General features: G+C 37.0%; 1 protein-coding gene across 5 annotated transcripts in view; it reads left to right on the top strand.

The window, feature by feature from the left end:
- The first annotated feature begins 1,326 nt into the window (after positions 1 to 1,326).
- Positions 1,327 to 25,829, top strand: part of LOC130429324 (adhesion G-protein coupled receptor D2) — a 65,199-nt gene continuing 40,696 nt past the window's right edge. For 4 of the 5 annotated variants that reach the window (XR_008907574.1, XR_008907575.1, XM_056757803.1 and 1 more), the window contains exons 1-20: positions 1,327 to 1,485; positions 1,647 to 1,683; positions 1,799 to 1,826; positions 2,118 to 2,336; positions 2,620 to 3,258; positions 3,681 to 3,857; positions 3,989 to 4,062; positions 4,269 to 4,559; positions 5,016 to 5,127; positions 5,343 to 5,480; positions 5,799 to 5,901; positions 6,444 to 6,555; positions 6,831 to 6,886; positions 6,980 to 7,106; positions 7,517 to 7,620; positions 8,804 to 8,906; positions 9,344 to 9,497; positions 10,004 to 10,137; positions 10,216 to 10,331; positions 11,313 to 11,433. Coding sequence is in view for 2 of the 5 variants with exons in the window: in XM_056757803.1 (XP_056613781.1) it covers positions 1,648 to 1,683; positions 1,799 to 1,826; positions 2,118 to 2,336; positions 2,620 to 3,258; positions 3,681 to 3,857; positions 3,989 to 4,062; positions 4,269 to 4,559; positions 5,016 to 5,127; positions 5,343 to 5,480; positions 5,799 to 5,901; positions 6,444 to 6,555; positions 6,831 to 6,886; positions 6,980 to 7,106; positions 7,517 to 7,620; positions 8,804 to 8,906; positions 9,344 to 9,497; positions 10,004 to 10,137; positions 10,216 to 10,331; positions 11,313 to 11,433 (2,844 nt within the window). In the remaining 3 variants the exon portion in view is untranslated. The remainder of the gene's footprint in view (positions 1,486 to 1,646; positions 1,684 to 1,798; positions 1,827 to 2,117; positions 2,337 to 2,619; positions 3,259 to 3,680; positions 3,858 to 3,988; positions 4,063 to 4,268; positions 4,560 to 5,015; positions 5,128 to 5,342; positions 5,481 to 5,798; positions 5,902 to 6,443; positions 6,556 to 6,830; positions 6,887 to 6,979; positions 7,107 to 7,516; positions 7,621 to 8,803; positions 8,907 to 9,343; positions 9,498 to 10,003; positions 10,138 to 10,215; positions 10,332 to 11,312; positions 11,434 to 25,829) is intronic. The other variant, XR_008907576.1, reaches the window with a different exon arrangement.

The following is a 25,829-nucleotide window of genomic DNA, read 5'->3' as shown; positions in this document are numbered from 1 at the left end:
GTCTTGTGTCCTCTTTAATGACTTTGAAACTTTCCAGAGGTTTTGCATTCACTTTTCAAGTCCATTTAATTGACAGTAAGTGTGGTATTCCTGGTGATGCTGCCTGCCATTCTACCCCCCAAAAAGCCAGGCAGCATCACCAGGATTAACACACATTTTAAGTTAATTGATTTTCATTTGATAAGGTGCAAATGTATGGCTTTTGAAAATAATAGTTTTTTTCTAACATGGTCATTATAAAAAGGAAAACCAATTCTTCACTTATTACAAAAAATACAATACTGAGCCTATAGATTTTGACAAAATGTAGTCACTATCGGATCACTGTTGTAAATCCATTTGTGGCAACTTTGAGAAAAATGTACAATTGTGACCCTAGCCGACAAAACCAGTCTTAAGTGTACATTTTTCTAAATTGAGATTTTAACATTGTCTAAAGGCTGAATAAAACAGCTTTATATTGATATATGGTTTGCCAGGACAGGACAATATATAGCGGAACAACAAATGTTTACCAAGCTTGAATCTGAGGGTGCAAAAAAGCAAAATATTGAGAAAATCGACTTTGAAGTTCTTAACCGTAAACACTGTAGCAGGTCATCCACTCACACAAATAAAGTTTTTATACATTTACGGTAGGAAATTTATAAAATATCTCCATGGAACACGATCTTTACTTAATATCCTAATGATTTTGGGTATAAAAGAAAAACCTGTAATTTTTACCCATACCCTGTATTTTTGGCGATTACTAAAATTGTTCCCGTGCTACTTAAGACTGGTTTTGTTGTCCAGGGTCAACACGCCTGTGTTAGTATTTTACGTTTTGTGACATTAAATGTAGCTACACAAAGATGTTACATTAAATGAAACAAAATGCATGTATCAACAGAACGATGTTCCTGTAGCTCAGTGGTAAGACCAGGTTGTGGGTTCGATCCCAGGGGACTGCAAATACCTATGTAAAATGTATAGGATAAAGCAATGTAAGTCGATTTGGATAAAAGCGTCTGCCAAATTCCTTAAATGTAAGAATGTAAATGTAAACATTCAATGAGACTTCAATTCAATAAGTACGTATCTTTGTATACGTACAAATTGATTTGTTTTCGCTTTATGACACGTTATAGTGTTGAATATCTACATCGTGTGGACATGTCTATAACACAACTTATAGTTTATTTATAAACCTTCACGATTTCACAAAGTCAAACCTGTCATTAATTGTATTAATTGCTAATTCTATTATATAGCACGCAGTCTCAGTTGTTGTGGGCGTGGCGAGTGCGCAACTGCGCTGCAGAGGGAAGCGCGGGAGGCGCGCGCTCGGTCCTCTCATGATCTCACTCAAGAGTTTCTCACTGTTTGACAGCATTTCAACGGAAAAAGTCTGTCAACAATTTGCCGTACTTTCCTTTTCGAGATAAAAGTATTAAATGAACGTCTTACGACTAAACTGTCTCACATATCTGCAGCAACTTAAAGGTAATCGTCTGTTTTCCTCTGCTTTGAGGCATTAAAGCTCGTGCTCGACGTTATAACGTTTGTGGCTCGAGCGTTTGTAACTTAATTTTTTGTCAACCTTTCAATTTAAAAGCTGTGGAACAACAACTTTTCCCTTTAACACTGAAGTATTTCGTTTGCAGGATGAATTTGCTAGAAATTATTTGCTCCAATGTTATTGTGAGTAATTTTTCCTATTACCGTTACACTGTGTATGTATCTAACCTGAGATTAATATACAGCCTTTGCATTTACGTGAAATTCCTTTAAATATATTAACAAACTTATTTTCTAGGTCCTCATCCATCACTGCTTGGAGAAAGGTAATCACAACAAGTGCTTTTCATGTTTGTTTACTTATTAGTCAGTTATAACCAGTTATTTGTTTTATAATACATCATTATTAGGCTATAAATGTCTTTTTAATACAAGTTGAGTCCGGGGAAAGAGACTTTGGCAGAATTTATATATATATAATGTTTTTTAATTGACATAATCTTTAGGTGGCATTAAAGCAACCTAAGGACAAATTAATGCTACATAAAATGCCAAATTCAAGATATATGGGACTCTTATTGTGTTTATTAACAGAATGTGAATGCATTTGTTTACAGTGGAGGGCCGACCCCTGTTCACACATGAAGAGTCTTATTATGAGTACGTACCAGATAGGCAGCAATGGTCTGCCGCTAGAACACTCTGCCATCAGCGTTCAGGAACCCTGGCGGTGGCGTCTAACGCTGAAGAGATTCAAAACCTGCACAGTTTTCTTCTGTCTTTGAACATCACTCAGCCTGTATGGATAGAAAAAGACGGCATTTCGCAGATAAGCGGTGAGCACCCTATCCCATGTTCCCCTGCTCCATTGTGCAATGAACCACATTGCGGTTATATTTATAAAATAATGATGCCCTGCAGTGCTTGTCTACACTTTTGGGGTATAGAAACACTGTATTTGGGCATTAAAAAAGCCACCTTTTGCTTTTTGACTTATTACCGTACCTTTCTGTAAGTTATAACTAGCACAATGGCATTTGTGATGATGTTGTGCAAAAACATTAAATTATCTATTGCATCATGTGTTTGAAAACATTCTTACAGAAAGTATTTTTCCAGCCCCTCCAGATATATTCATGCTGGAATTTCCAGCTCGTCCACACCGAAAATCGTCTCGCCTTCGCCACAAGTTCCTTAACATGGAACTGCTTACTGTTTGCGCTCATCTTCAGTTTAACCGCAATTGCCACGGACTTTCCACTGTTTTCTCATACTCCGTAAAGTCGTTCATTAATGAGCTTCAACTCCAAGCAAGGATTTTGGAGAATGAGCCCATCCAACTTGCATTGATAGTGCACGGATCAAACACTACTTACGTAAAAGCCTTTCCCAATGATGCTTCCTGGAACTTTGTCTGTGCGAGTTGGATTGGGAACGGGGGGAAGTGGTCCATCTGGGCGAATGGAGTAAAGGTGGGTTCTGGGAGTTCTCTTAACGCATCAGACCATATCGGGGGAGATGGTCTTTTCATCATTGGACAGGAGCAGGACACGTTCGGAGGTTACAAAAGCGATAAGGCGCTCTGTGGGAACATCACGCAGCTGTACATGTGGGATAGTGTTTTGCTCGACAGTGAAATTCAAAACATGGGAAAAGAATGTTCACCCGTTTCTTCTGGGTTGTTCTTCAAATGGAGGGAATCTGTCCTGGAAATAGAGACCTCCCTGCAGACACGAAGGGGGAACTCGCTGTGTCAAGGTAGAGTCAGTGGAGGTGGTTACGGGCTTGCACCTTACATGGTTTTAACTCCTGGACTACTGGGTTGTCTCCCTCACATCTTCATATAAAAATTTCCACTCTTTCATCCATCTCCACCCAAGTCTCAGCCAAGTCGTGATTGCTAACCTCGGGCTGAAATGGTTGTAAATATTTCATCCATGCGGTAATCGAGTGACCCACCCATCAAACCATACACTGAATGACTAATAGATCCAAAGCTTTTTTTTTGAAGCGAAGACATATGGTCTTTACATGAACCAGACTTTGGAGAGTTTGATAACTGTGACTCATGGTGACATCACTAAATTTGGCAGACCAGATGCTAACTTGGGTTGGCTGCTGTTCATTGGCTCCAAACAGATGAATGCACTTGATTTTATTTCGTTAATCTTTCATTACAGGTATGAAGAGTCACTCACATGACCAACTCACCCCTTTGCTGGATTCAAGTTTTCATCATAATTTGTCTGATGTCCACATGTCTAAGAAGGCCTGTGTTACCTTTGACCCTGCAAGTAGGAAATGGATCTATGACTTTTGTACGTCATCTAGAGGAAGTGTCTGCCTTTTCCACAAAGGTAATCGGCAATGTAACCATGTACAAAGCATTTGTAACTTTGCTACAACGTTGACTGATAAAAACATGCATTGTAAAGTTCATCTTATGAACATTTCTGATAAACGCATGAGTTTCATTTCTTTATTTCAGAGCAGTCGGACATCTTCGGTTTTCCAGGGACTCCATTCTTCACTCAAGTCAGCAATGAGTTACATTCCAAGCCTGTGAGTTAAACAGGGCTCACGGCTGCTTTTTATTAGTTATGCTAAAAGCACAAGAATTCACCAAGAAATGGCCATTTAGTCTGGGAAACCCATTTCTTTTATTGCTCTTCTCCCTATGCCTTGTAAGGTTTTAAATCATAGTTATTGTGACACATAGGCGTTACCTTTCAAAAATCTCCAATGACTTGTTATTTCTTTCTTAACAGGATACTGACGATAAAAATTTAACTTTATTCCCGGCAAATGAACTTACTCGAGACAGCTCTCTCCTGATGACTATTTTGAGAGTTATGGACAACAATGCTGAAATCATCACACATTCTGATCTTCTGTACCTCATTAAAACCATTGAGAAGACATCAGCCACACAACACATTGAGATTGCATTGAAGCATCCAACCATGTTCATATCCATGATCAGCAATTGCTTAAAACTAGGAAGCAGACTCATAGACCCTAATATGGCTGACCGTTGGAAGGATTTGAGAGCACGTGAGGTATGTGTTGATAGCCTCCGTGGTTTGGTGTTTATTTGGAGCAAACTTGGAGTTGGGTCTTATTTTGGAGGGGTTCCTTAGGTTCAACTTTATTCAAAATCTGTAAGACCATTTATTTACAATTTGAGGTTGTTAAGTGATGGTAGTTACTACTACAGAACCACTTAAGTTTTTCAAACTTTTAATTTCAAAGAAATATATCATCCTCAGTTGTGCAGAAATTCATTTAGTGCCACTCTTTTGGGAGAAGATCCTTGATTATTAGTTTTTGTTATAAAGTGTCAAAGAGAAAGACCATTGTCGTGTTTTCTGAGATAAAAATACAGAAAACCATACAAAAGCCCAGCCAGATTCAATTGCATTTTATCTCTAAGCTGATTGGTTTGTTTCAAGGATTTGGCCTCTATTGATCTTTCTTTCTCTCGGGTTTATACGTTTCTTTTTGCACTTTCTTAGAATCATAGTGGACTATTTAGTGTCGTAGAGAGCATTGACAAACTGCTGTGGACACTGGCGGACGTGCTTTGGGCAGAACGCAAAAGCTTCACAATGTCAACAAAGAACATGGGTAAAGTGGAGTCACTGGTGCTTGTCACAACAATCACAGACATCAGCTTGAATATATAAGATTTGCTTAGCATGATTAGGTATCAATATTTCTGAAATATGACAAATAGGGATCACAGTTGCAGATGATCTCATGATAGGTATAATATTCTCTTGTTTGTTGTTTATTAAAATCTAGTCATGACTATGTTTAAAATGTGATTTATGGTTTTCTAGATGTTCATCTTGAGCCTCGGAGCTTGTCACAGATGAGCTGCAGTTGTGTGTTTAAGCCCTCAGTCCACAGCAGTCAGTTCAGCAGCTATGATGAGATCCTTATCCCTGACTCAGAAGTACAGAGAGTCTTCTCTCTGGGTGAGGATTAACCAATCTTCATTTGAGAAATTGAGGCCCGGTTTCACAGACAAGGCTTGAAGATTAAACCTCTCTTAACGGAATACACTGTAATATATAATAATATACTGCCAAAAAATATCTTAAAATATATCAGTGCCATTGTTCTGTGTGGAGATGCACACCGGTAATGTATTCTTCTAAGCCATTTTTATAAAAGCAACATAAATATCTTTATTTAATTAAGGCATAGTCCTGGTTTAAGCTAAGCTGTGTCTGTGAAACCGGCCCTGTGTTTTAAACAAGCAGGTATCTGATGATATGGATGTTGTTTGACAGGCCACAAAGAGGTGATGTTTATTCACACTTACTACAGTCACCTATTAGAATTGTCCAAACTTGAGGCAAAGACCCTTGACCACCAAAATACAGACAGTGAAAGGTTAGTTAAGAGCCTTATAAATCTATTCACACCAAAATTTGCTTAACATGTTTTCTGTAAATGCTACATCTCAAAGGTGAACCAAAAAGTAACGTTTTATAAAAAGGTAGATGTTTTATTCAGAGTAATAAGCATTTTCTGTAGTTTTACATTATAATAAAAAATAAAATTGTTGCGTAAGGAATACTGTCTCTGGGTCCAAGCCCCACTCATGCTGTTTATGACAACTTTTTTGTTCATATCACACTACATATACATTTATTCATATGTACAGTACCGTATTCGTAAATTTCTGAGATCAATATTTTAATAAATTTTAAAAACGAATCAATGTCTGGACTTCTGGAATTTAATTATGGAGATTAAGGTAAGTATCATTTTATTTTATGGTTTTAAAGCAAACCATCAGTTTATTTGTTTTTTGCCTATGGCATCTGAGAATGTTTGGACCCAGAAACGGTATATCACTTTACATATATGGTGGTGCGTGATGTCAGGCTTAACAATTAAATTGTAACTCTGTTTTATTTGTTTTTATGCAGTCATTACACGGGTCAGCTAGCCACAGCAGTGATATCAGCAACTGTGCGAGATGTGTCCAGGGCAGAGAATGTTCCAGTCTCAGTCCAGTACACCCTGTCCTCTGGGACTATGGTAAAAAAAATAAAAAAGTTGTATTTGCTATCTTTGTATGTAATCCCTAAACAGTGAATCTCTTCGTCATTCCCTTTAATATCCTACAAAATTATTTAAAAAACTCACATAAAGCACAATTAAAAATGTACTATACAACATTATAGTCTGTATTAACCTTAACTAAACTACCTTGACAGATACTTAATTTTGCTTAAAATCAAAACCTGCTGTACTGGCGGGTAGGTCCTGATGCTATTCACACACAAGAGTTTCATGATTTTCTTTCTTTTTAGGCAGAGTTTCCGAAACGAGTCACGCCTCTCTGTGTCTTTTGGAATGTCGGTTTTATGTGAGTGGGTGTAATTCAATTACGAAACTACTAACTGGTGTACCATATTACAGCATCTTGTTTGGGTCTGATTTAGTCTCTTAATGCCCAAAGGGCTGGTCGTACCAGTGACTGGTCGAATAAAGGATGTAGAGTGTTGCCTGGTGCTCCTGATGTCACTTCCTGTTTTTGCAACCACACCACCAATTTTGCTGTCCTCATGAATTATATGGAGCCCGAGGTATGTTTAAAGTATTTCATTTCTAGGGTCCTGTTTTTGTTAAGTAATACAATTTCTATGACATAATAACATTATTTAAATTAAAGCAGTAGAAGGACAGCTTTTTAAATCAAATCTTTAGTAGAGAGATTTTCTGTTATAATACAATTCTTCCACTAGAGGTCACTGTAAGCTAATAAAAGTAAGAGAGGCTTAAACTGCTCCAGTTAGAAGTTTCTTTGTGTTCTCCAAATATGCGATTACATTTATATCAACAACCAATGCAACACAACCTCACCCTTCATGTATGTATGTGGTAGTTTTGCCATATCTCTGAACCAATGAGATCCCTAACGATAAAAGTGAATGACAGTCGTTGATGAGTCTACTATCAGTGTTTCTTTTTTCGTCTTTTTTCCTGTCCACTGCAGTGGACCACAGAGGAGTTAAGCATTTTGACAAAGTTGACGTTTATTGGATCCGGAGCTTCTCTCTGCGCGCTGGTGATTACCTTGATGCTGTTCACTGTTTTGGAGTAAGTGGTTTGCACGGAAACACTGCCACGCTAAGAGCACGGCAACAACAGTGGTTCTGTTTTTTTGTTGAGGAGTCCATCGTGATGTGAGCTTACATCATATGTTTTCAACTGGGGACTAGGACCCACTAGAGGGCCTCAGCAAACTTCCCTGGGGGTTGCAAGATCTATTAAACTAGTTACCACATTGAAATTTTACGTAATATAAAAATAATCCAACTGATTTAAAATGCTATATTCTCTAAGCGTAGAGACCTGGAGAGAGTTTAATTTCCCAGCATTTAATTTCAAGTTTATAATCCTGCCTAATTTAGCTTCCATTACTCCATTTTTAATAAAAAAGTTAAGTGATTTACCAGATTTTTAATAGAACCATAAATCTCAAAAACTTTTACTGCTACTTGTACCACCCACTTGTAAACAATGTTTCCTCCTTGTAAACCTAGCTTGTTTGCTCTTGCGGGTAAAAATGTTGAATGCCCCCTCATTTCACTTTGGATAAAGGTGTATGCTAAATTATATCATACATATATTATATATTTTATATTTATTTATATATTTTATATACTTCATATATATTTAAAAAGTTTTCAAAAATGGTCTTGATCAGTGGGGGTCTTGGAGTCAAAAAGGTTGTGAACAACTGTTAGTGTTGAGTTCATAGGGTCATGACATGGCGGAATGTTTGCTCGACACACCACACAGTCACTCACACAGTCACTCAGTCATGCCTTAGTGACAGTGAGCTCACAGCCCGTCACGCTTGTCAATAGCGCTCAGTTCTGAGGCTGAATCAGTATTGAATACCGCTAATCGTCTAATTAGCGCTTTGTGCCAAATGAAGCCGAAGCTGAAGTTTTATGGTGGCATTACAGGGGTTCATTAAAGGAAAGGGTCACACAAAGGGAGGTTAATCAGCACAGTTTCAGCCAAACTGATTTCTTTAAGTGATTTATGGCCCGTTTGCTGCTAATCAACATGTACTCGCACACAGCCTTCATCTGGGTTACCGGATCTCCTATATAACTAAGAGAGCTTTATCTATGATTGCAAATTTCAGGTCAAACATAATGTTTGTGGAATTATCATGCTAAGTGTAGCTATTGCAAATGCAGTTAAATAGGATTAAAACAAAAAACGATGCTTACTTGGTATTTTAAAAAATCTTTTTTTTCTCATGCAGTATTCCAAAATCAGATCGTACATCGGTCCACAGGAATCTTTTTGTATCATTGATCTGTGCCCAGATTGTCCTTCTCTGCAGTGGTTCTGCGATTCATAATAAGGTACAGTGTATAATATAAACTCATTCTTATACAAGCAAATTTTTCGCGTTACAAACTATTAAAACAGATATTTAATTGGCTATTATTATTGATATAATTATTCACATTAAATATATATTATTGTAATACTGTAATAATTATTAGTTTAATAATACTAAATTAATTATTTAATTTTATTAAAACAGTTATTCGATCGTATATGTATAACTTTGTTAAAGGATATCAAGGCCACACAATTATTTTATATAGATTTTTTAAAAGGAAACTAATTTTAGAACTCTTAAAAAATGGTTCATTCAAGCAGTCTGACAGCGTCTTAAAACAACATTAGTGTTGTTGCCATATTTGGCGCTGGATAAGCTGGCGTGTGGCCACGTTTGTGTGGATGTTTGACCTTTTGACCCTTGACAGCCTACTCGCTGACCTTTGCCCCATAGGTGGCCTGCATGCTTGTGGCAGCTCTGATGCATTTGTTCTTCATGGCAGCGTTCAGCTGGATGCTGGTCGAGGGCCTGCTGCTCTGGAGCAAAGTAGTCAGCGTTAATTTGAGCGAGGACCGCCACATGAAATACTACTACCTGATTGGCTGGGGTAATGGGACTCTGCACTTCTCTTCGATCTGTTGTGCATGGTTATTGATTGGGTTCAAGAGTACAGAAATGCCGGTTTCCTGTTGATTCCATAGCTTTTGTACTGTTGTATTTAATAAAGCTTTTACAATGATCAAATTATCCATTTTTAGTTAGGTGATCCATTTTGTAGGAACTGAACATTATTAATTGCTGTCTAAATAAACATTATTAACAATGGCACCCAAAAAAGTATACACCTAAACCACACTTAAACACAAAAGAAGATTTTTGCAAAATGTGTTTTTGTCCATACAATGAAAGTCAATGGTAATTTACAATGGATGAATAAATAATGTTATAATCTATATGCTACTTGTTTTAAATAAAGATATAATCAGTTGTATAGTTAGTTAAATGTAATTCTAATTCAGTGCATAATCGATTAAAAGTGTTTTAAGTGCCCAGAAGCGTATTGTCCATTCTATGTACATGTCAGAACTAAAACAAATCTTTTTCATGTAACAGGTCTCCCCGCACTGATAGTCACCATCACACTAGCCTCAGCCTCTGGGAAATACTCTGCGGATGGTCACTGTTGGCTTAGTGTTCAAAACGGAGTCATATGGGGTTTTGCCGGCCCGGTCATCTTCATAATAATGGTTAATTTCATACTTTGGTTTCTGTTTGATTTTGTTTTTATGTGAATGTGTTTTTAATAGTGCATGTCTTCGTTCCAGGTGAATGTCATGATTCTTACGCGTGTGGTGGTCATCACCATAGGCACAGCCAAAAGAAGGTCTTTGATGATGACTTTGAACAGCAGTCCTGAGAAGCAAGTCTCTGAGCAGATAAAGTAGGACATGTCTCTCTTTCTTAATCTGTCTTTATTTAAATACTATTTATTCGTACTCCCAAATCATGTGGCTAAAAAATGTAATCATTGCCTGGTTGCCGCTGCTGCTCCTTTTCACATTGACTCATTCAGCGCTCAATTTCTTCACATGTTTGTGTGTTTGGTCACCACATGGAGGCACCCTTTCACAGCTTTGCTCGTGACCGGTGGTCCTGTCAAATTACCTGATCAAATTACATGCTCGTAATGTGTGTAACTTCAGCTTTTTTATTAAAATGATTTATTTGTACTGTACATTGCAGCCTCTTTCAACATTAAATATTTTTTCTTGTTTGTTTGTTTGTTGGTCCATTAATGGAATGATTAGATGTTTTTGCAGGGATGTCAAAGTAAACTCCCAGATTGCTCCATCACTGTAGGAATCCAGCGTTATATGTTTAAAAACAGGCATTTATACTGACTCGTGTTGGTTTGTAGATATTTCAGTTTCTCCTTGAAACCGTAAATAACCACAACACAAATTAAGCTGCCACGTTTATCCAGCATTTGGATGTGAAGTGCCGTTGACACTTCTAGACCTCCGGCATCAGTCGTTGAGGTGGGGCCCCTGTGTATAAGAAATATCAATGTGACTCTTGAAAGCCGGTGGTCAAACATGGTGTCCGCCAAGGAAAATCAAACACACACTTCCTCCGCTTGGCAGTGCTGATTCGCAGCTGGTTCGCTTTAGCGGTTACCTGAATGAGGAGGTAATTTTATACTAAACAGAATTAAAAGCGATTTAGCGTGGAAATTGTCACAACGTGAGAATAAGCAGCAGCTCCTGTTGTGCTGGGAATGACCCCTGAAATCCAGCTTCTCTAGTGTAAAAGTCAGGAGGTGTGCAAATGTCCAGTTCATTTGCATATACAAGCTTGTAATAGAATAATCAGTTTGCTTTATCAGACTTTCCTGGCCTGATTGCATTTTTGTGATTCTCAGGGCCGCGGTGAAAGCAGTGTTGGTTCTGTTGCCGATTCTGGGCCTCACCTGGGTCTGTGGAGTCCTGGTGCCATTCTCTGTAGCTATAGCTTATGTCTTCAGCCTCTTAAACTCATTGCAGGTAAGAGATGATTTCCTGTCAGCACTGTAAGCCTTCTGTCATTTAGGAATGAACATATTTGTGGACCCAGAAAGTAGATATTATTTAGATATATGAATTACATACTATAATGATTTATGGTTTTTATTGATTTATGGCTATTATTAAATTTTGGTGTGGTTTCTCAATTTTGAACACTGTTGTATTGCAAGTCTTTTATCAGCTTGTGTCATTTTTGAATGCATCGCATTTTGCGATAAATACATTTTGATCTGTTACGATTAATTGGAATAATCACAATTATTCTAATGCTGCAGTATGTTTCAGTTGCTCTTTTTCTTCTTCTAAAAATATAAAAAAAATATTGATTTTTAAGTTAGGAATATTGGTATACTATTATGGGGTAAATCTAGCGTTTTTAATATTAAACAATATTAATAAGGAAATATTGATTCTCTACCATTCTCAGTAGAAAGGCAGACAAACGTCAGTGTGAAGCACGTGAAGGGTGCTGGGTTGCATTAGCTGTGAAGCCAGTAGTGGTTTTAGCAGAGGTAAACAGTGGGGAGTGAAGAGATAATTGCTGTTTAACATGGAGACGGTACAGACTGAGTGAATCGCTGTGTGTGTGTGTGTGATTCTAGTGGAATGTGTGTGTTATTTAGAGTTCTGGTAAATGCCGTCCGTCTGTGATGAGGTGTCACATTTACTGTTGGATTACATTAGACTCTTTCTTCTGCATTTTATTCTCTCCTTTCGACATTTACGTTTCTTCGAAATCTGTAAAATAGTTGCAGTCTTTTTTTTTGTCTTAATCCTTTTCCATTATTGCTCATTTTAATACCTGCCAGAATGTGGGTGAAATTTCTTTTGGCGAGAGACACTTTTTCCAAATGAATCTTCTGTTACTTCCTTTTCCCGTCAAGTCATTAGAAACGGCCAGAAATTCTGCTTAGTATTATGGTTAGTTGTTTTTTTAGTATTTAAATATTTTGTGTTCAAATGTTCGTGGAAATTTAGATAAGATCATTTATTTTAGTTTTTCAGTTTCTTTAAGTTTAGTGTCACATTTTCAGGAGGGGCAAAATTGGCAGTAATAATTTACATAAGGTTTTATATACAGTATATTTAGAACTGCTTTTAACTGTCTGTTGTGTAGCTGAGAACTTGGGTAATAGCTTTCAAAAGTGAACATTATTAAAAGAAAACATCCTAAAACCATGAAAAAAGTACTAAAAATAAAATATACTTATAATTATTATTCTAGTTTCTTGTTGCTAAAACCAACATTGGTAATTTTGTCTGATGCATTCAGTAATCTTCAGTAATGCATCTCATTTCTCATAGGCTGTTTAATAGCTTCTGTAGAATATCACAGTGTGGAAGTTCGATCAAAGAAAGAAAAGTGTGTCATTCTTTATGCGTTACAAGCCCATGCTGTTGAAATATTGTGTTCGCAATCTGTAGAGCTCCTTAATCAGTTGTTTCTGTAATAGAGCTGTATATATCACAAGAAAATCAATAGAGATTTAGCCTGACTCACATCATTAAACCACTCCATAAATAGTTCATTTTCCACGCTAATTAAAAAATGTTTCACCACAGTGATAATTGATGTAGGCTTTTTGAAACAAAGTCACTGTTTGGTTGGTTTACTTGTTTTTTTGTTGTTTGTTTGATGAAGACACGTAACAAAGAAGGTTCACATTAAAAAGGTATACTTTACGACTCTTTGAGGTCAGGCGAGCGTATCTTTTTCTCTATTTGCCTCGTGCTGTGTTCTATATGCGTGAAATCTCGTCATGCCTTTATATATTCTGTAAAAAAAACGTTGCAAATGTGGCAATTCATGTTGTGCCTGGGAAATATTTACACTTTATTAATGACAGATATTACTTGGTTTCTTTAATTTGAAATTGAATAGGAATTGAAAACAGAGTTTTCAGACAGGAAGCTTGAGATTAATATGTTTATTCTGCTAATTTAAACACCTATTTATTATTTATGTAGTGTAGAGGGCAGCTGTTATGTACTATTTTAGTCTGGCTGTAAATAATAAATTATTGTTTGTGTACTACACTTGAAACTGCTATATCACCACATTGCTTGATTGTTTTCATTTAATATTATGCAAATGCATGTTTTAAAATATTGAACTTCGTTTTAGTTAAAATTCTAGTATGTAATTTAACACTTTAGGAGAGAGTATTTAATAAAGTATATCATGACAGCTAATATTTAGAGGGGAGGATCCCACAGTGACACTGGTGATGATTATTTTAAGATGAACATGAACATGTACATAATACAATTCAAAAACTTAAAATTTTCCCTTTTCCCTTTTACATTTCATATTTGGAAATGCTTTATTAATGTTAAGGAATATATTAATGCGCGCATTACTTTTGCTGGTTAATAAATAGTTTTAGTAGCTCAATTGGCACCCAAGGTCATAGGTTTGATTCCCAGAGGAATTCCCACACACTGATAAAATGCTTGAATACACTGTAAGTCACTAGATAAATGCGTCTGTCAAATACATGTATGGTCATGAGCATCTTAAAATGTACTTTTAATAGTTAATGGTGACCGAACATCTGAACTGATTTTTTTTACTAGTTACAGCTTATTTTTTACTATATATTTGGGTTCAAAATCATTTCAAACAGCGAATGAGTCAGAGACTTTTTGGGAGATGCCGAAAACACAGGAAACCACCAAAGGCTTCTCTGATCATTTTAGCGCTCAGATATTTTGCCAGCCTTTTCCTTTTTGAAAGTGGCAGGCGAAAATATAGCTCCCATGTGTTGAAGACCAAACTGATTGAATTGTTTTTCAATAAAATTCCACGCCTTTGTTTGCCCACGGCATGATTTTAATGCATGAAAGTGGTTCGGGTCTCTAGAGGTGCGACTCTAACAAAGACAATACCGTGGCTTTTATCTGACTGCACTATGAATTCAACCTTGTTAGAATAACCAAACACTCCAGCAGCTATGAAACTTCTTCAAAAAGTTTTGGGAAGTCATTGACGATACTCGTCCTGCCCCTCCTCCAGCTTCTCACCAATTAATCTTTTATTCCAGATAATTTAGAATTCAATTCGTAAGATTGTTTTGACGTGCACCGAGAAGTACCGTCGCTGTATCTGGAGTGCGTGAGTCGTTCAATGCAGCAGACCTTGTATTAAAGTGCTTCATATACGTAGATGCCGTAAGCTCTTAAATACTTCGGTGTGACCTGGGGCTTTAAAAGAAAGCAGAAATGTCATGCTCTCTCATGAATGCCGACCGCACAGAGCAATAAATGAAACGTTGCCGTCTGAAGTTGCTTTGGATATGTTTGTAATTTTGTGGCACTAGTGCTGTCTATGAAACGACCTTGAAAATTTTACAAATATGACAGCCACCCTTTATCCAGGGGGCATTTTGAGACCTAGATGGCCTTATGTGAAATTCCTGTCATGATTTTCCCTACCATGTTTCATTGTATTTTCAATAGGCAGCAATAACAACATAAAACTTAAGCCACGGGACTTTATTGTTAAATCAATAAAAGGAATAATGTTGACAAGCCCTTTTCATTGGCTACACTTCCTGTTGGTTGCTTGACAAGAGTGAGTGAGTGTTCCCAAAATGACAACCAGGTGCTATTTGTTTACTTCAATTTGAAGGAAACGGCATAATTAGCATATTTCATAAATATTTCACATTTTATCTTTCCCTGTAGCAGTCATTGATTATTTGACACATGTCTATCCAGTTTTAATACTGTATGTAGCTTGAATGTAAATGGTCTTTTACAGAACATCCCATAAATATTTGAGAGATTTCTGTTATTCATCTTAATATTTTGATGATGTGGTAAAAAATCTATTAAACTTTCAGAGCAAACCCCTGAAATCACATATTACTGAATTACTGTAAATGAGTTGACAGGTGTCAAAAAAAAGGAACAGTACAATGCAAAGGCAACAATATCCTATTCAGACATCAACCAACTACTCATTTTTTTCTATTTTGTTTACAAACTTATGAACCATAAATACCACCATCTGCTCCTCTATCAGCCTGAAAATAAATAGCTTTCTGTAGGTATAGGGGGGGGGGAGTCGAAGTGCTTCATTTGACCATAAATCGCAAGACCCTCCGTCATCCAATCTCTGTGCAATGTCATTCAAAAGCTCAGTGTAATCCATTACCGGCATATAATAGGCCTTCCAGCATGCATTGTCCATTGCATTATACGCTCATAATTTCCCTCTATCAATAACTTTGAGGAGAGAGAGGGTAAAGGGGGTTTGGGGTCACAAACTCAAGACTTTTCTTGGCTGAGTAGTGAGGTAAAAGTTTGGATGCTCTTGTTTGAGTTAAATGATGAGATGATAGAAATTGTGCATATACTGCCAAAAGAAAATTTCCCCATTTCAGATTTTAATTTAATTTCTAGATGACGTATTTGATCATTTCAGTCCAGTGTCTGAGAGAATGACAACACATTAAAACTTGATTTAAATTAAGGTTATCGCATAATTTTTTGTTTAACATTTCTAAATACATGTACAAATATTACCGTTGTGCTGCTTAAAGGTGAATATGAACTTGTTTTCTATGCAATATTTGAGGTCTGAAAAAATACACAGCATCTTTCTGTCATTTTGACGTGTTTCTCCAGTTTTGGTTTTCTCCAAATAAATGCAAATAAAAAATATTATTTTATTTTAAATTTGGAAGAAATATTATTAGTGGTTCACAGATTGAAACAAAAAGATAATTTTACATACATGCAAACCTATAAATAGTAAATTCAGAAAAACTGGACCTTATTTTAAACTCTTAATTTTTTCCATGCCTGTACAGATTGTATTTATTGAGGGTATGCATTTTTCAGTTTGAGTGTTCATGAAATTGATCCCATGACCTTAAAGTGTTAGGAACCATGTTGATCTGCAGCGAGACACTGTCAGATGGAGATGATATCATTATACAGATACATTTATTGGCATCCATACTTTTCCTAAAATTTGATCATTACAGGAATGAATTAATACTGATGTGAAGAGAAAATTGAAGGTTTTCACGTTTCTACACTATTTTACCTGGTTTTCAACACACTGTAAGCACCACCAGAAAGTGTTTTGGAAATTATCCTGATATGGATTCCAGTTGAGATCCACAGAGGGCAGCATGGGTGAGTGCGACAGACCCCTCAAATAGAGACACATTTTACAAACAGAAAAAAAAAAAAACCAGAATCTCTCAGTCAAAACAGATCTCCAGCTCTTCATTCTCTTTCCTTTCGATGGTCAGGCGGTCCCCAAACCCCTGCACAGGGGTTTTTCATGTGGAATTGTTCAAGACGGAAAATCTGTGTCTTCTCAAGATGTAGCTCGATTAAAATTGATATCACAAAGCATTTCCATGTGTACATTTTATAAGTAGATTTTAGATAACAAACCTTTATTGTGTTTAGACAGAGCTTTGTTTCAGAGTCATTTCATGTGGTAGGTGTCTTGAGATAATGATAGTTTTCAATAACAGTCGAGTCATATTTAAACACTTAATGAATATGCTCGTCTTTCTTTGAAGTCTTATTTCCTTGTCATGCTCAAGCGTGAAAAAATTAAAAGACACCACAAACCCAATGCAAATACAATTTACATGGCTTTGAAGTGTGAAATGCGGCAAAAAACTAAAAATGGCAATTTGATACTGAAATCTGGCCAAAAAACAACAAACAATCATTGTGAATAACACATTTCCTGTCAAGAGGAAAGGGAATTCAACAGCTAGCTCATACCACTAAAAGAGCCTGTCGCGTTTGGCACCCACCTGCGTTTATTTGCTTTATAATTACCAGCCGGCTCTGCGTAGTAATAGATTGTGTCATAGGAAAGCAAATCACTCGGCTACCCTGGCAGGAGATTGAGGATCACATGACCCGCTGGGAGCGACCCCGCAACCCCTCTCGCAACAACAGGGCCCTCATACTTTCACTCCCTCTCTGTCTGCTGTCAGGAACCACTTCGACAGCAAAATTGCCCACGTTGAAACAATGACCGTTTCATTTATTATTTAGCCATCCTAAACTGATATAAGTTTATGGGGTGGGAGGTTCACTGAGGGAGAGGGAATGAGCGTTTTTCGTGGCATAGCATAACATAAAAATCGTTAAAATCTCTTTTAATCTGAGGTCTGTGGACTGTTTGGTTGGCTTTGATGTATACTTTGCAGATAATTAGCAAGAACTGGGTCAGGCAGGGCAAGAGAAAAGCTCTTTTTTTTTCCTATACGGGCCGTCAAACGCTGATGCCAATTTATGAATGAGCAATTCGTTTTCTGCATGGAAATGAAATCTAAAATAAACACGGTATCTATTATTCATGCCAGAGCTCTTTTTAAATCATTATTTCCTAAGAAACTGTAATTGTGGGGTATGCTTGTTGTATGCACTGGAATGAAGAATTTTGATCGCTTGGTTTGTCTTGTAATTGATGTTCGCTAGACACCGGTGGTCTTTGTTAAGGTTTATTTATTGACGATTGGAAATCCCAAATTTATTTCAGCTGGTACAGCAATGTGTTTCTTTTCGATCCTACATCACCTCTAAAATCCCAAATAAAAAAAGACTAAAATATCTCCACCCTCTTGGCTGTCACAACACAGAGAAAGCTGCTGTCGTGTCATTTCCATCCGTCCCCTTTCGCTCTCTGGCCCCTAACAACTGTTTACAAGGATATGTTGATTCTTATTAATCTGGTTCTTGTCGCTTCGGTTGGCGCGGGACTGCGGAGAGAGCTGTGGCTTGTGTTAAGACTTATGCACCCTAGGTGGGAAAAAGCACAGGGATGCTGACAGCTCGGCACTCAGCGACGGGTTTGGGATTTTTACACTGTGCAGATGTGGTCTCCCGCTTTGTTTTTCTAAGTAATTATTGTCATTAAGTCATAGCATGTGCCAATCATCTGCCTTTGAGTTGTGTAGAGTTCAGGTTGAAAAACCACCCTAATGCTCGAAGCGCTTCAAAGCTTGTCTAAACCGGACTCATTAGCTGGTAAATTGTACTTTTTTTTTACACAGCATAATGGATTTATTGTATCTAGCTAATACAGAGTGCGAAAATTATTTCACAGCAGTGAGGAGACTCTATAAAAACACGGACTATGGAAGAGACAAAGAGACTGGAAAACAAAGATGAATGAAGTGCTCATGTCGATGAACTACTATTCGTTTTCACTTAGGATTCCCGTGAGCCGTGGTCAGCTATAAACGCATGTGACGCCGTGCCAAGTTTGGCGGAATAAGGATTGATGCCCTCCGTGTTAAGTGTCGTACCGCATGTGGCACGATTCGGGCACATGTCATTAACCCGCAGTCCTCTCAAGTCTGAGATGGAAGAAAAGACAACTCCCAGACATCGCTTATGACAACTCGCTCCTCAAAGATACAAAATAAGGGAGAGGGTCTAGTTTTTTTACATATGGTTAAAAAAAGAATTTACAAATGTAAATTTACTGCATAATGTCAGGTCGAAAAGCTTAAGAAGTGCACATTTGCAGGTGGGTGATACCGAACACAGAAATGAGCTGCAGCTTTTTAAACAGCAGAGGAGGCCAACTCTGAGAATTTTGGGTTCGAGCAGATCCCCATTCCCAGCTGTTCCATCTTAGCCCGTGTGAAGTCTGACATTTTTCTTGCTTTCAGTGGAAAGTATGTAATTAGAATTTGCCTGAGATTGGCAGGGCGGTCTCATGCGTTTTGACAGCAGGGGCACTCAGAAATGTCTGTTTGATACCTAAGTATTTTTAATTAAACAGTTTTTTGGCACACAGGGCCCCCATTCGCTTCGAGTTCAAAGAGTGTGGCTTGACCCATGTGTTAAGAGTTTGTATCAATTTTCTACAAGGATGTTTGACTTGGCCGTTTTAAGCATGCACTGTGAAATTGTCTTGTTTAAAAACGTGTTTGTTTACCATTCGCTCTCTGCTTCGCTTCTCCGCACATGTGTGCCATGAGTTTTTGTGGTATTTCGTTTCTTTTTAGGTTCGTAGTGAATACACAAAACAAGAGAAGAGAGAAATACAATGTCTCAATATTTAATGGTTAAGTTCGGTGTACGCCCTTTCACAGAAAGAGAATTTCTTTTAACACATGTAGTGAATATAATGTCACATTTATATCAGAACTTTAGATATAAATAAGTAATCGTATCATTTGATTGACTTGTGATTAGTGTTTTGGGATTCATAACTAATCTATCTTCAAAGATTTAAGCAACTCTATGAATCCCAAAGTTTATCCAGGTTTCATTCACTCCACTGTCCACATGAAATATACATCATCATTCACAAATGAATCAGCATGCATTGACTAGATTATGAGATTATGAGGACAATGTATTCTTATGATAAAAAGAGCATTACTAATCATTTTCAGAATATGGTCCCTTGCAACTCACATTAGTGCAAACATCTAATATCGAGCATGCTTAATACATATTACAGAAAATAGTTTACTTAAAAATAATATACTTAATATATAAGTTATTTTCAGTAAGATGTATATTGACTTGATTGACTAAAAATCAGACCATTGTTTGTGCGATCAAATTTTTGCATAAGATATGGATTTGAGATACTAGAGATTTTTAAATGGGTCGTACGGCACGATTACGTGTTTTTCTGTGTCTTTGGTGTTATAAGTTGCCCATGCATGTATTAGACACGTCAAATTGCAAAACTCAAAGTGTTACATTTCCACACACGCTTGCAGTATTCGACCAATCACTACGCACTGGTTATCTGGCAACTCATAGCACACCTTGCTTTTCAGAGCGATGAGCTTTGTAAAAAATCTATGTAGAAAATACAGCGTTTTCTCAACCATACATCGTGTATACACATCGCATTACATCAAAAACAAACGATAATATTCGTTTAAGCCCTGTCATGTGACAACTTTAATATTGAAATGATTGACAACTTCATCAAATCTGAACAATTTCTAAACTATTTTATCCAAAGTCTCTTTCTTTGCTTTTTAATAATAATATGATTATAATTTACTGGGACTTGTAGATATTTACTAAGAGATATTTACATAACAGTTAATCACTGCTCAAGTCCAATTTCATTTATAAATGTTTCTTATAGTTCTTTGTAGATTTCCTGTTTGTCCATTGAAGGACTGAAATTCCTTCTTTGTATCATTCTAACATGTAGAACAAAGATACATATTGACCTTCGAATATATACATACAATTTTGTTCTACTCAAAAAGAAGAGATGAAATCTTATAAAGACTAACCTTCAGATAATTTATTCAATATATATCGACATAAGAAGATTGAGTTCATGAAAGACCACAGGATAGAGCTTGGCAATATTTTCATCATAATATGATTACAAATTAAATGCAAATTTTCAAAAATCATGTTTTTTTTCCCACTGTGATTCCATCAATCAAACTGCAGTTTTTTTTTTATTTAAGCCATACTAACACAATAAATCACAACAAAAACATGACAACATAATAAAAACATGATTTTAGATTTTTTCATCTCATTTTGGAACCAAGCTCTTCATATATAGTATCACAGTATAATATGACAGTGTGAAATCATATTTAGGTCGTGCTGCCCACACCTACTGCTGGATAGGCGTAAGAATGTGAATATTATAATGATCCCGATTGTTATTTTTATCTGCGTCCAATTTGAGAGGAGTGAGGGGTGTTTCTGTTGTATACACGGTTGCGCGCTGCGATAGCAGGGAACATCTGTTTTGCGCTTGTTGTTCCTCTTGGCTGCTTCTCAATTGGATTTCCTCAAGCAGGTCCAAGAGCTGTCACCTCTGCCAGGCTCTGTTAACTATCACCACTGGACCCTATATTAAGAAGGGCTTTCAGGGCTAAGTTAATAACTCTCCCTGCTTCCCCTGACTGCCTCGCATTGCCTCAGCCCCTCTCTGCCTCGCCTCTTTAGGGCTGGGTGTCCTGTGGGTATCCCTCTGGTGGTCTCTGTCTTCTTCGGCTCCTCCCTACTTCAAGAGGGCTTTATGTACATTCATTCTGTTCGGTGATTGCTAGCATCACTAGCTGATGCTAATACATAAGATTAAAGGATTTAAGGGAACCCCTCAACTTATAGGCGCTGGTGCTTCATTCACGAAAAATGTTAACTTTCTGACCTGATTGGCAGTACGTTAGTTTTCTTTATTCAAACCATGTCAGACCGCCCTGTGCCATTAAAAATACACTGAGCGCTGTGGAATGAGAAGGTTTGGCTGCCGTTTGAAAATCGTCTGCGTGCGTTGATAGATCGAATTTAATATTGTTGTCATATCGATGGGTATAATTTTTTAAAGCAAGTGTTACAAATTCAAACCTGTTATTTTAACGTCAAACAGAGCGGAGGTGAAATCAAGTCTGTGCGCAGCCATAAGAGCACTTTGGTTTTATTTGGCAATGTCACGAAGATTTAATAGATATTTCATTGTGCATTTTGCTTAACGTGAAAAGCATAAAACTTCAACTTTTCAACGCATCTGTTGTTGTAAAAAGCAATTAAAAGTGCAATAGTTTCGCGCTCGCGTTTTCATGTTAATTCTCAAACTAAAAAGCTCACAGCTGGGTCTAGTTTTGAAGCCTCTCTGGCAGGAACAGCCCTCTGACATTCTCACCGCACAGCTGAACACGTCTACAAATTTGATCCAGTTTGTAGGTTCTGCAGTACATCAGCGTCAAGACCCAAACCTGACATTTCGCCCTTATTTAAAAGACTGCTGGCACTTAAAGTAAACGTTGTGTATACAATTTAATTGAACTGTTTTTCTGGGGGGCGGCAGAGACATTAGCAGGTCTCTTAAAAACGCGTGAAAAACATATTTCTCTCTCTCTCCCTCTTTTTCCTATCGAGCGCTTTTTGGTTCTCCTATTTCTGTAATTGCTGCCACATGCAGGGATTTCAGACTGACACTAACAGAGAAAGCCTGGATCCCTTGACCCTACACAGATTGATACATCAACTTTCATTTGACTAAAAGAGACGTTTCTCTGGGCTTTCTGTTTGTAATCCTACTAAGATTAAAGTCAGAATAGTGTCCAGAACATTTGATACACCATTAGCCACAGAAGAGTCACTTTGTGTTTGTTGAAGCAGGATATTAGCTATGCGTGTTTGCCGACCTTGAAAAGGGTTTACTAAAACATTGTCAGCCTGTAGACACAATGGTACACAGTTGTGCACCATATCATCATTTTTGTTATGTTAATTATATCATTTCATGTGTTTTTTTAAATGTATTATTTTAAATATGTGTTTAGGTGAAATTCTGTGAACTACGAACAAAATTCATACCAAAAAATCAAATGTTTAGCATTTTTTTGTTGATGCAGAAAAAAAGAAAAGATGCTGTGTATTTTCTCAGACATCAAATGCTGCAAAGAAAGCAAGTTCATATTCACTTTGAATCAATAATTAGAACAATACCATATTGGTAGGAAAAGTTACAGAATTATTCATTCTTTTATAAATAAATGTGACAACTGATTTTTCTTACAGTTTTCATGTTTGTTGTCATTCTTTCAGTCTTTTGCATTGCTTGATTTTGGGTTTGATTTTGATGAAATTCAATAGACACTGGGCTGAATAGACACAATACATCTAGAAATGCTAATTGGAAATGGTCTCTTATTTTTTTCTGCGCCTGGATGTATACTGTATGTACATAAACAATATAAAATGTTATGTATGCTTTTTGAAAGGTTTTTTTATACGACAAATACACAATAAATAGTTCTTAAAGTCCTAAGGTGTGCTTAAAGGCACAAAAACACACACACACACACTTTGTAAGAGTTCTGTCACCCAAAGCAGATGTTGACAGTTATCTGGCCATGTGGTATTGTGCGTTTGCGTGTGTGTTACACCAAGTAATCTTGCCTCTGTTTAAGATTGCCCTGAACATAACCCTAACCTGGCCTTCAACTCCTCTGTAAAACTCACCAGCAAACCACACACACACCTGATACCCCTCATGTCGTCATCAAAGCCCCCTGCGATATTCACTAAATTGAGAAATTGGTTCCAAGTCTGAACAGCAAAGGGCTGGTCCAGCTCAATCGACTCTCTTTATATAAAAGCATTTTCCATGGATTAATTAGTTGGCTAGATAGATACTGTTTCCATTCATTACTGCTTACTAAACATACTACTCTTCCTTGTCCATTTTCTTTTTCTGCTGCTTTTAACTCTTGACAAAGTCCTCTTCACTGGGCATGTAAAGGTAATATACAGATTTTGTCGGGCTATTTAAGAAATCCAGCACTCGCTGATGTCTCTGCATTGCTCTGTTCGGTCAGCTCTATTTGTTTCTGGGAAAGTGTCCTAATATATAATATATACGTCTATATATTATACAGTATATAACAGCTCAGAGATGGAAAGCTGCCACACTTTCTGCCTATACAATGTGTCCCTTTAATCATAGTTTTCATTCCAGTACATTGAAATTTCCTTTACCAAGGACAGCGTCATAAATAAAGACAATAAAGGTTTTTTTACCTGCTCGCTCCCTAACTTTTTGTGCATTAGGGGACCAGCGAGAAATAAAAAAGACAAGGTGGTCATCCGCGCAAATTTATAATCATTTATAACGCCTCAGCCGGCGAGGGGAAGTAAGTAAAAGCGTGAAGGCAGACATCCATAAAGGGGACGCCAAGCTCCTAAATGAAAAGCAAAGTGAATTCCTGTATCTTGTCATAGGTAATGAGGAGCAAAGGCCCTTCTTTTGGGGAGAGCACAATGCGTTTGCTCTCAGTTCGGTTCAACACGCTTGCTCCCGATGTATAGCCACAAATTTTTAGAGGAATTTATCCGCGTTTGACGCCTAGGCTTAGGAGGATATGGATGAGTGGACTGAACAAAAATATGTTCAGTTTCCTCTTTTGGCCAAATGCATTTTTAGATGGCTGTGGGTGGTAATGATTTGTAAATCAAGCTTCCACTACTGTCATGTTTTAGGGAAACATTAGATCAGGATAGTGCCGAGTCCTGAATGAACGTGCCCCCATTCTTTTAACACAATCACACTTTCCTTCTCTGCATCACATTCTCTGGGGTGCTGCGTGTTTTTTAGAAAACAACATTTGCCAACTGAATTCTGTTTTTTCTTAATTAGTTTTGTTAGGAGATAATTTATGCTTTTTGTTTGATGTATGTAAAAGTCCAATCCCTGTGCATACATTTCAAGCATTTTAGAGCAGAGTTCAAAAGAATACGGTTTTATCTTGAAACACAATGCATTTAAATGTGCTCCATTTTTCTGTTTGTTTTTAGCGCGACATTAATGAATTAACTTTTTTGAACAATTCATCATTATTGTTTTGGTACCATTTATTTTTAACTCAATTATATTCTAATTGATCACTTTTCGTAATATGCCAGGGATGTTTTCCCACTTTGTTCATAACACAATGAAAGATTAAACACAAATAAGGCGCATGATCAAAAACATGATAATTCATTTGCAACACTAAATAGGAAATTGTCAGTCTTATATAGAACAACGAGGTGCGTGCAACATTGTATTTTACCCCCTACTGTCACTGGGTATTAAATCCTTAGAGAGTCGACGATACTTTAGCGTATTATTGAACAGCACATGCTTAATTACTGTGTTTGTAAAGTGTCTCTTCTTTTGTTACCATCCTTCAAGTATGTCTGATGTTTCAATTTCTATTATAGCGCTCAGGCGTGATACCAAAGCCAGAATAATGGCATGAAGGTTCACAAAAGTGTCGACCTTAAGTTCGCACAACTTTTAATTGACCTCCTCCAGATCTGAAGATGAACAACTTTTATATTCACTATCCATAACGGTGGGAAAAAATACAAACTTTGTACCTTTGCTCCATATGTGACCTCTTCCTCTGTAACCAAGGGCACCCATTCAAGCTCCTGTCAGACCTGGCTATAGAGTTTTTGTTAACCTGAAATGGTTTTTCATTCACCTTTTATAAATGTATTAAGTGTACTCTTATGAAAGAAAGAATACAACGTGCCCGGCCATAATCTATCAAAGATATGTGGGATATGTGGGTTTTTACAGGGAAATTGCAACAGTAACAACAAGTGCTCTACTGTATTAATCAGGTTTTGGGTTAAATTCCAATAGAAATAATGTTAACATCATATTTTTTTGTTGTGGAAGAACTCACTCAATTGTGAGATGATTCTTAAACTTTTCACCCACGTCTCACCATTCAATCAAATGTTTATGTATAAACTGTTGTGTAGTCTGTTTAACCCTTTCAGTAAAATTGAATCGCTGAAAGTAAATTGACAAATTGTGCTATATATCATATTGTATATGAGTCTTCTAAAGCAATATGAGGCAAATACGTTTTTTACTGAACAAA

Source organism: Triplophysa dalaica, chromosome 10 (assembly GCF_015846415.1).
Source record: "Triplophysa dalaica isolate WHDGS20190420 chromosome 10, ASM1584641v1, whole genome shotgun sequence".
In the NCBI taxonomy this organism is placed as follows: domain Eukaryota; kingdom Metazoa; phylum Chordata; class Actinopteri; order Cypriniformes; family Nemacheilidae; genus Triplophysa; species Triplophysa dalaica.
Note: the sequence above shows the minus strand (reverse complement) of the source record. Positions and strands in the feature narration are given on the sequence as shown.